This window comes from Triticum urartu, chromosome 7 (assembly GCF_003073215.2).
Source record: "Triticum urartu cultivar G1812 chromosome 7, Tu2.1, whole genome shotgun sequence".
NCBI classification, from domain to species: domain Eukaryota; kingdom Viridiplantae; phylum Streptophyta; class Magnoliopsida; order Poales; family Poaceae; genus Triticum; species Triticum urartu.
The window spans coordinates 73,969,340-73,980,593 of NC_053028.1; the positions used below are offsets into that span (position 1 = coordinate 73,969,340).

At 41.6% G+C, this 11,254-nt stretch overlaps 1 protein-coding gene across 3 annotated transcripts; it reads right to left on the minus strand.

Annotated features, from left to right (window-relative positions):
* Window positions 1–1,016: 1,016 nt before the first annotated feature.
* On the minus strand, window positions 1,017–9,943 carry LOC125525171 (ABC transporter C family member 10-like). Of its 3 annotated transcripts, none has more exons than XM_048690187.1 (14): window positions 9,554–9,943; window positions 8,176–8,242; window positions 6,704–8,091; window positions 6,183–6,503; window positions 6,021–6,107; window positions 5,849–5,926; window positions 5,244–5,705; window positions 4,973–5,137; window positions 4,516–4,810; window positions 3,328–3,542; window positions 2,926–3,231; window positions 2,366–2,429; window positions 1,878–2,117; window positions 1,017–1,713 (listed from the first exon to the last, which is right to left on the minus strand). In XM_048690187.1, the coding sequence occupies exons 1-14, from the start codon at window positions 9,563–9,565 to the stop codon at window positions 1,604–1,606; spliced, it is 3,810 nt and encodes a 1,269-aa protein (XP_048546144.1). In that variant the 5' UTR covers window positions 9,566–9,943; the 3' UTR covers window positions 1,017–1,603. The 3 variants fall into 3 exon arrangements, with proteins under 3 accessions (XP_048546144.1, XP_048546145.1, XP_048546146.1); XM_048690188.1 differs by lacking the exon at window positions 9,554–9,943 and adding an exon at window positions 8,597–8,850; XM_048690189.1 differs by lacking the exon at window positions 5,244–5,705.
* Between the last annotated feature and the right edge of the window lie 1,311 nt (window positions 9,944–11,254).

Genomic DNA, 11,254 nt, shown 5'->3' on the forward strand with positions numbered 1-11,254 from the left:
AGTAATGGGACGGCCTGCAAGCACACACGTGAGCGCCAGGTTGCGCAAGTAGCGCTTAAGGCACTAAAGAGAGGCTCTCTGCGTTGGCACCATATTGCCCTCATCTCGTCTTCTCGAACTCATGAAAAATCGAACACGGCGGCCGACGGGATCCGCGCCACCTTTCCCCGCTGGCATGGCCGGAGAGAATTAGGAATGTTTGGCATCGAGGATGGAACGTGAAGGATTCTAGGATGGCCATGTCAGGCGCATGCCGGTGATGCGCTAATTGGCCTTTTCACTATTTATTGTAGGATGGCCATGTCTGGGTTCAAGTCTTACACTCGATATTGGTGTTTGCATTATTCCTGGATTTATTTTAGGCTTCCGGCGATGTGCATTCAATGGGAGGAGAATTTTCAGTCGACTACGAGACGTCTGTGGTGACTTCGTAAAATCTCAAGATGTTATGCCGGCTCAGTCACTTGGAGGTGCTCAACTGCTCATAAGGTAGGGTGTGCATGTGTGCGTTCATAGAGAGTGAATGTATGCTCGTGTATGTCAGTGACTTCAATTGTACCGTGTTAAAAAAAAGACTGGTATGAACAACAGTCGGTGAATTGTGCCATTCACACAGGGGAGGGCTTACTCCTACATTTTTCAGAATCCAGCGAAGCAAAGAAGCACAAAGGTGCAGGTACCCATTTAAAAAGTTAAAAAATATCCAATTTTGTTAATCAATAGTCATTCTTGGATTAGAAGATTTTTCTTCATAGTGAAAAAGTAGAATGAGAAAGCTAATGAACCTTAAATCCACCCTCGGAATTTACAAAGTCGACGGATTTTCCTTTTGCTACGCTCTGCACGTGCAACCTCGGGGATTTTGCTAGTTCAATGTGGAAACAGGGCCTTTATGTCCAACAAAAAAATTTAGACACGATGCAACCGATCCACTGATTCAGCCACGTCATTCAAAACCATGAACATGTGCAGAAACAACCCAATCCATGTGCAGAAACAACGCATTGGATCCTATCTATACAATGGCATCCTTTCCTCCCAAGTTTCTTTCTCAAACAGATCACAGTGCTCTGTCTCCAGTGTACAAACAAAAGCAAATACTCCGGATATGCATCGCAATATAAATAGGCAAGGTGCTTTCCGTTGGAGAAATACATCGACAACTGAAACCAATCAGATATATTTACATTGCATAGCCTGAAACCTCATGTATAAAGTCGACGCATTCAGCACAAGCTTGCTAAGCTGCTGTAAATGATGAGGAAGTGAATGCACTATCTAGTCGACAAAGGACTTGACCAAACACGTATCTGAAACTCGTATCGCAGGCAGAGGTTGCAGATTTGAAGTCCCTCCAATTTAGCGTTCTATATTTTATTACTGGAGCAAGGAGAAATCTTCAGGGATTTACTCTGTTCAGCTTCACCAGTCCAGCGTATTGCACAGAATTTCTGGTAGCAATAGATATCAAACGAAATTTTCAGGAAACTGACCAATACTCATTGACCAGAGATCAATTCAGGGATTATTGTATATCTTCAGGCATAACACTTTTTCCTAAGAGCTGATTTATCAAGTGAGCAATCAAAATCTGCAGTCTCTTCTAAATATCTGTGTTCGATGTGTGTGACCGGTACTCCTCGACCAGCTTGCAAAAGAGAGATCCTTCAGTTTCCATGAGCTTTGTAGGTTTGTCATACTCCACTGCTTTCCCTGGAAGTGTTCATATATAACTCATTAGTATGGGAAAGATCCAGAATACATTTCGCTTCAACTACAGTTTGTACATTCCATATTAATTTCGGGTCAATAAGACGATGAGTTCTACAAACAGGTCACTGTATGTTTCTTATAAATTGCTGGTAAGAGAAACATACCGTCGCTCATTGCAAGTACCAGATCGCAGTCCATAACTGTTGGTATACGGTGGGCCACTGTAATAACAGTGGAATATTTGAATTCTGTTCGGATCGTTTTCTGAAGGATAGCATCTGTTGCATTGTCTATAGAGGCTGTCGCTTCATCAAGAACCAAGATGCGGCATCTTCTCAGAAGTGCGCGTCCCAGACAGAAGAGCTGCCTTTGGCCCATACTCCAGTTCGACCCGTCTTGCACAACTATTATAGCCAGATCTTGATCAATACTATGAATGAGATAGTTCCAAGCATCATGCTAGCAATAGGATATAGCTTGTCTAGGACTACTAACTTTTTCACATATTTATTGTCAGGTGTATTTTCGTACCTATTTTGAATTTCTGAAATCACTAGTTAGAGCAAAGTGCTGTTTACGAATTTACTCCCTCTGTAATAATTAACAAATGAACTACAGAAACAACAAAATTTGATGAAGTGAAGTTTCCTACCATGTGAATCCAATCCCTGTTCCTTCTCCCGGACAGCTTCAAAAAGTTGACATTTGTCAAGAACCTGCAGCATAATAATTAACAAACAGAGTAACCACTTTAGTGATTCCTTTTGAAATCTGTCATAAACTCAGAAAGGGGAGCACTAAGCATTAAGAGGTGCGAGATAGCTTCAAGATGTGTGGCTCTACACTCCTACCAGGCCATCACCCTTGTTTGAGTACTGCTCAACTAAAATTTGGGTGCCCAGTTCTTCAATCAGTGAAAAATTGTCTAGTTCCTCCTAGGAAATCCAGTTTTTCTATGAGAAAGGCTGCTTGTCATTTCAGATTCCTGTAATTCAATTTATCCGCCCAATTTTTGTTAATGTCCTGAACTTTCTGAAACTGTTAGGTATATATTAAAGTAAATGATCTGAATTGCGACAGTGCTAAAAGAGGACTGCCTCATGATTAAACATTACATCAGGTTCTTTTGTTGTGATACCTTGTCATCATAATATTATCTGATCACTGGGCAAGATGACAAAAAGCAACATCATTAGCTGTGTAGAACCTTACCTCCCATATTTGTTCATCTGAGAACTGCCCAAGAGGATCTAGATTGTATCTTATTGTACCTTGAAAAAGTGTTGGATCTTGTGGAATGATACCCAAACGCGAACGCAGGTCATGCAAGCCTATCGTACTGATGTCCACAGAGTCTATAATTACTTTCCCTTCGGTAGGTTCAACAAGACGAAACAATGCACCAATTAACGTTGTCTTGCCACTTCCTGTTCGACCAACTATACCAATCTTATCTCCACCTTCAAACTTGCAAGTGATTCCGTGTAGTACAAGTGGAAGATCTATCCTATACCTGATCTGTCAAATGAAAATCAATTGCATACATTTGTAAGAAGTGTTAATAGGATTTTTTTGCCTTGTAAGATGTACGTGTAAATATTTATATCTGATTACCTTCAAATCCCTAATATCCACATTACCATTCTGGGGCCAATCTTGTAATGGTCGATTTTCTTCAACAACTTCTGCTGCTTCACTTTGTATGTCCATGTACTGGTTCACCCGCTCGACCGATATTATTTGATTCCCGAGGTTGCATTGGAATTGAATAGAGGCAACAAACATTATATTTAGGGAAAGACCATAGGACAATGCCATTCCCACAAAACCTTTGAAGGCACGAAAGCGAGGAATTAGTTCTACTATTTTTAATGTTAATGCAATTGGAATTAATTCTACTATGATAGTATCAAATACTTTATTTAGTTAATTTCGACACATGAGCATTAGGACTAAAACTGCATCTTCATAAAAGATACAATCCTATACATAAAATCGTCAGAACAAGTGTAGCTTGAGAACATACGGTGTTTTATACTCACCTTATTCAGACTGGCAGAATGCAGCAAATATATTTTTCTTGTAACGATAAACATTATTACCTTAGTTCATAAATACAAGGCGTTATAAAAAGCATTCAATCAAAGATTTATAACTTTGACTACTAGTATTATATAAGTAAGAAGTATTTGGACTGGTAGGTCAAAATACTATCATTAAATTTTTCATCGATAATATTTTCATACTCCCTCCGTCTAGGTGTGTAAGTCATCTTACGAAAACCAAATATTCCCAAAACACTAAGGCGCGGTGCATTAACTTTTACCTCGTTTCTTGTTTCTTGACATATCAACCAATAAGAGATGATGAGTGTGTATGCTTTTAATGACTTGAGACTTCCAAACACGACATGCAATGGTTAGTTCATTGCATGCAATGCTATTAATTAGCAAATAAACATTAAGGTCTCTCGTTTTCCCCTCCTCCTTGGTCACGGTGCACAACCTAAGATGACTTACTCACCTAGACGGAGGAAGTACTATAATTCTCTTCTAGTTTTCTACAAACATATACATATAAAAAGTACTGTTCAAATAAATTTGTGAGACACCCATGTCCTGTGTGAAACGTCATCTATTTACGAGTGGAGTCAATGAAAAGGTAGCAATATTTACATGTCAATGCATCTAACATCTAACACCTTTTACAAATCAGATGCAAGCAACAATGCCCATAGAATGAGCTGGCTACTCCACTTTGTCCAAATATTTCAATCACCATGGTGTTCATATAATTGCTTACCAGGGCTAAGGGTTCCTTGAGGAAGAAGGGCCATGACGAAGGCCGAAAAAGAAAGAACTGCGGCGGTCATTATCTCCAGTCGTTGAATCAACCATTCAGTTGCTGCAAAATTATAGAAATATGGACTGGCATTCTTGTCAACAAGATCCAAATTCTTAGCAAAGAAACGATCTTCTTCCTCAAAGGCCCTTATTGTTATAGCCCCTGAAATCGATTCACCTAAGTGATTTGCTAGAGCAGACATGGTAGTACCATTGATCCGCATCAATTCCTTGGCCGACGCTAGATAGTACCTCTGCATGAGCAAACATAACAGGTTTCGGTTAATGAGAACACCAAACTGTAGGCTCATTCACTCTCGGACGAAAATAGCAGCACAGAACATCAATTGGTGATTGAAATCGAATAATCCTACACATCAGCCTTAGCCACACAAAAACAAAGTCATACCAACTACCTGCAACCAAATTGCCAAAACTATCATTGGCACGGATACGGACAGAACTTGCCATGTAATAACAACCAATACCCCTAGATTGCCATATGCGATCAAGCTGCCACCAAGGCTAAGCGCAAAGGCAAATGGAATATCAAGGTCAACAATACACAAATCTGAAGAGACCTGCAGTAGAAGAAAAAAGGAACGAGTTAATCTATCGTAAGAAAAATCTCTGGGTGTAACACATAACTGAAATTTATTGTATTTTTGATTCATTTAGAATTCCTACCCGGCTAAGAACCCTTCCTAGAGGAGTAGAATCAAAAAAGGACATTGGTGCTCGGAACAATGAATTGAGCAATTGGGAAAATAAGGATCTTGATGCATGCATCCCGAGAACCACGACTAGCAAAGATCTTGATAGCAAGAAGAACATTGTGCAAACTCCGATAATAATGTACACGGAAATTAATTTCAGCGCACTAACATGAGGATTTTGGACATTAGCAGCCATCCACCAATTCTGTAATATTTGCCCAGCTACAAAAAATGTGTGGGAAATCATAGACAAAGAGAAATACAGGAGGCCTTTGTTCTGGCACAGGTAAAGCATATAAGGCTTAACTCCTGCATCCCCTGTTTCTCTTTCCTCTTTCTTGATCAGTTGATCTGCCGGTGATGGTTTCACAGATTCTGTATATCCACTTCCATGAATACCATATGTCTCCTTTATTGATACTCCCTCTGTAAACTAATATAAGAGCGTTTAGAATACTAAAATAGTGATCTAAACGCTCTTATATTAGTTTACAGAGGGAGTACTTCCTTAGATCTTTGAGTGGGTTTGCTGTTATTAAGATCCGAAACACCAATAGTATCATTATCGGCACTTACAAGGTCTTTAAATTCTTTACAATCTGCCAATAGATCTTGGTAAGGTGCAGACCGAATAACCTCTCCATGTGACATAAACTGCCAAGAATCATCAGTAGTTTTAGATGACATTAACAATTAAATAAAGTTAATTACAGAGAAATAGCTATATCTTCGAAGTGGACAGAGGTACCAAAATGGAGTCAAATACAGGTAGAAAATCCACTTGGTGCGTCACCAAAAGAACAGTCTTCTCTGATAGAGCACTCATGACATATTCCTGTTAGAAAGAGCTTCGTAAAACAGTTCATGGTCAAATAGAAATAGAATCTGCATCTGCTGATATCATCCTTACATTGAAAAGACTTGTGGATGTATGGGCATCAACAGCACTGAAAGGGTCATCAAGAAGATAAATTTCTGCATTTTGGTATAGTGCACGAGCAAGCTGGACCCGCTGCTTCTGACCACCACTAAGATTTACCCCTCTCTCCCCAATTTGAGAACAATCTCCATATGGCAACATCTCAAGGTCCTTGACCAACGAGCACCTCGTGAGTGTGTTGTGGTATCTTTCCTCATCCATCGACGATCCAAAGAGAATATTGTCTCGCACAGTTCCTGATTGGATCCATGCATTCTGAGAAACATATGCCATTTTCCCGCAGACTTGGATCTGGAAATTTTATGCAAAGATCATGAATTTGATATAAGGCTGTCAAAAAATGAATTGATTAACATACTTCATGTTAGCAAATATAGTCAAGCATAATTTTCATAAATTCCGAACCGAACATGATGCTTGTCAACAGGATATGTTTCTGTCCGAACATGGCATCTATTTCATTAACATATGAAGTTAGTAAAAAATCATACCATGCCTTCAGTTTTGGGGACCTCTCCGAGTACAGCAGCCAAAAGTGTCGACTTTCCTGATCCTACCTCTCCACAAATTGCAATCTTTTCTCCACCTTTGACTATCAGATTTATATTCTTTAGAGTATGTTTTGATGAGCTGTCATCCCATGAGAAGCTACACGAATTCATCGCTATAGGGTAATCAATGCCAACATAATATTTCTTCCTAACTTGCCCGTTTAGCTCAGGTGCATCAAGAAACTTTGATATCCGAGTGAACGCAACCTTAGATTGTATCACGGCTGCAATAACTTCTGGTACTAACCTTATTGGCTCTTGCACAAGATGTAGAGTTGCCACAAAGGTGAAGACATTGCTAGCATCAAGAGGGATTTTCAAAAGATAGCATGTCAGAAAGGTCGCTGCCGAAACCAGAACAGGTGAAGACCAGAACATGAAAATGTTGTATGCCCTCCTAAGCTGGAATGCTGACAACCACTTGTACTCAACCTTTCTCAACCCCTCAATGACCTTCTTGAAGTGAGATTCCCATGCATAAAGTTTCAAGACCTTCATATGAACTAATGACTCAGACATGGCCTTCAATCTCACATCTTGTGCTTCCATAAGTTTGCTCTTAGATTTGTGTTGCAGCCTGGCCAATGGAACGTTGGACAGTACGGTCATAACGATAACAACCAAAGATGAAATCATTGCAGCACCAACCACATCATATAGAATTGCCAGAGAAATGCAAATCTGAACACTTGTTGTCCATGTTTGATGGAACCAGTATGGGGATTCCCCAATCCGATACGCATCGATGATCACATAGTTCATAATATTTCCAGAAGAGTGCTTCATTTTTGCTGCATTTGATAGCTTCTGTTGTTTCTTATAAATAGCCGCTGACAGGAGTGACCTCACCTGCAGTCCTAATCTCCTAGTGCGGAAATACCACTGTCTCTGTGACAACGATTCACAGCATTTGCAGACGAACAGTAATGCAGCAAGCACATAACCTTCATGTTTAAAGGTCCCTTTCCCAAGTGATACATTGATGAATGCCTTCAGAATTATCGGGCCAGCAGACACAGTGAGAACCTTGAGCAAAGCAAAGAAACCTGAGACCAAGATGGCACACGTGTGACAGGAAACAATAGTCCAGAAGAATGATGGTGTGGCTGGAGATGGCGACAGGTTCTTGCCATTCAGCTTCTCCATGAGCATCGAATACTGGTTGCATGCTCGATCTGTGGAGCCTAGAAGTGGCATGTCTTTGTCCTCAAGGGGTTTCTTGTAGCCCATCTTCATTAGAGGATTCAACCACCAAAATGACATCTTGCTGAAAAACCCTGCTTTAGCAAAGGGACTCACCTGACTCTCAGAGTCAGCTAGCTCATCGCCTGAAAAAACCTGCTTTATTAGAAAACGCAGCAGTAGCGATGTAGCTTGCTATGTAAGTTGAGGAAGTTGAGGAGAGAATTTACTTGTGAGGGAACCCATCTGTGAGTGCAATTTGTGTTGCTCCCAGGTGGATAAGCTCCAGTTGCAACCCTGCACCAATCATGAACAGGGGACTATTTAGGACTTAAGACAGAAGAGATACTCTTTCTTTATGAAGGAGCAGGCAAAGAACAGATACTCTTTCTTTATGAAGGAGCAGACAAAGAACAGATCCTACAAATACTGCTACTGGAGCAACCTCAGAGTCCAAATCCCATGAAATTATTTAGAGGGACACACAGAAATTTGAACCCTCGCTCAGAACACAAAGATCACATTGCCACATAAAAAAATAAAGGAATCCCAAAGCTGAAGAAGAAAACTGGACGGTTTTGTTTGGCTACAAGAAACTACAAAAACTATTTTGTTTGGTGCCACAAATGAAGCAATGATGCCAGTGTTGACCTCTCTAGGCTGGTGAGTATGCAGCGTCCTCCTCCTCGCCCCAAACTATGCCGCGGGGCTCGACGCCGCAAGCTCTTTTATTGCTACTATGAGGACGACAATGACAACGTGCGGACGTGCTATGTGCGTGCGCGCAAGTTTTGTAATATCCTGCGATATGCTGAGATTGCAGCTTGAGAATCAAATCTTCTGCAACCCATTCCGGTGGTATTAATAGATGCAAACGGAATCACCTCACATGCCACATTATCTACTTCTGTTCAACTGCATAGAAACGGAATCACCCCATTCCACAATAATGTTACTCTTTCTTAAATGAAGGAGCAGACAAAGATCACACAGAGTGGCCGGCACTGCAGAGTGGAACAGATACCCAAATCCCACAAGGAACAGATACTCTTTCTTAATGTAGGAACGGATACTACAAATACTGGTACTGGGGCAACCTGAGTCCAAATCCCATGAAATTATCTAGACGGTCATACGGAAATTCGAACACTCGCTCGGAACACAAATATCGCATTGCCACATAAAAATCAAGGAAACCCAAGTCAGGATGTGTTTGGGCGTTTGGCTACAAGAAACTACAAGAACTGGTTTGCTCGGCTAGGAAACTATGAAGCAATGATGCCAGTGTCCAGCGCCGCAAGCTCTTTTATAAGTAACTACAATAGTGTATTCCAAGGCCCCCTCATCATGGAAAGCAGTTACTTGCTACTTTGAGCCACCCTGCTGATATGATGTGCGTGTGTACAAGTTTTCTAACATATCCTGTGGTATGCTGAGATCTAAGCTTGAGGGTCAAATCTTCTGCAAACGATCAATATAAATATACACCACGGGCAGTGGCCTCCATATGAATATACTACTAGTACTATGCAAACAGAATCACCTCACATGCCACATTTTTCTACTGTACTTATTACTGTGTGTCCCACTGCATAGAAACGGAATCACCTCGTTCCACATTGATGTGGGTCAAAACTGGGCCAGCTAAAGCAGCATCCATCGGCGGCGCTGGTGCGGACGAGCTTGGCGTCGAGGGGGGCGACGTCGGCGGTGGAGAAGCCGGGGCCAGGCCTTGAGTGCCTGGGCTCGGGTGAGGCCGCAGGTCGGTTCGGACGAGGTAGTCGTCGACGGAGGCGGTACGGTGGTGGTGGGAGAAGAGAGGAGGCGGGCCATGATGCAGCTTCGGAGGGCGGAGATGAGAGGTGGGTCGGAGCAGCCGGCGGCGGCGGCGGCGGCGGCGGCGAGGGAGGGAATGGGGAAAAGCCGATGGTGGTGGCGTGAAGATGAACTATGTGGTCTGGCCGGTCTGGTTCAGCCAAGTGTGTGGCTCCCACTCGTCAGCCTGATGCTGCTAGTTTTTTTAGAAGAGTCCCAGGAAGAGCTCGCCCACAAACGGCAGCAGTCCTGGGCAAACCTGCCCGACTGGGGCCGCAAAGCGAGGCCCACGTGCCAGCACGGTATGACCCGTTTATTATTTTATTATTTTATTACCCCTTAAAAATTATTTTGTTTTGTTTTTTACTTTTTTTTCTGATTTATTTTTTACATATAGACCCAAAACAGCCAAAAAAACAAATTAGCCCAAAAACATGGGGGCCATCAGGGATAAATGTGTCTGAGGGCCGGCTCATTTATTAAGTGTGTCGTGCCTGGGCTAGGAGGTGCAGCCCGCTTGCCATCCATTGATATCCTCGCAGCCCGCTTGCCATACTGGTGAACGGTCTAATGTCGAGCCTGATGTAAAAGAAGTGGTTCTACAATATGTTCATTTCTCCGATGTTTCTGGGGAACAACCCCTCCTTTAGATAAGACGTGTGCTCTTGTTAAAGTAATCTTGGAGCATATTGCCATAATAGAGGAGTAAGTTAAAATAGGTTTATTTATGGTAAATGAATTTTTTAATTTGGGCATTCATCTTATTCTCAGTCCACCCAAGATTGACTACATGATGAGGACAACAAAGAGATCTATGTTGAAGGAACGCACAACCGCCGGGCCGGCAGAGGTCGAAAGTTTGATCTTCTAGTGAAAAGGGGATGGATCAATCCCAAACAAGAAGACCGGTGGAATAGCTAGGGGGGTGTACAGGGTGGTCCATGGACCATCCTAAAATTTTTCCTATACCCTATATATTAAAGCAAAAGTATTGTTTTAAATATATATACTTAAATCCAAATGGAAAGCTCTATTGTTGGACCACCCTAGCTTCTTGGGCTGGCTATGGGTCTGCCGGCGTCATCCACATGGCAAGGGCCTATTCATACGTTTTCTAAATCCAGAAACCAAAGAAGCGTTAAACTTGCAAGTACCCATTTGTTATTTGTTAGTATTGCATATCAGCCCCTCGGACGTTGCCACCTTTGAGGTTCTGCTAGTTAGTATTCTATATATGTGATGAATATCAAGTGATACCATTGCTAGTTAGTATTCTACATACGTGAAAAATATGGTGATACCATTCGTTAAATGCTCTCATGATACCAACTTTGAATAAACAAATTTAAATGTTTCAAAAATTCTGATTTTCTATGTTCGCAAGGTATGTCTCTATGGCCCCTAAAAAATCAGATCCAAATTTGAAATACACATTAAAAAACAAAAAAGGCCAAATCTAGCATGAATAGTGGCACAAAAAGGCAAAAGCAAAAT

Excerpts from the sequence above, each read along its gene's own strand:
- LOC125525171 (XM_048690187.1), bottom strand. Across the intron at positions 5,706-5,848 it reads GTAAAGAATTTAAAGACCTT|TTTACAGAGGGAGTATCAAT; the intron begins GTAAGTGCCGAT and ends CTCTTATATTAG. Across the intron at positions 4,811-4,972 it reads TTTTGGCAATTTGGTTGCAG|AGGTACTATCTAGCGTCGGC; the intron begins GTAGTTGGTATG and ends TTGCTCATGCAG.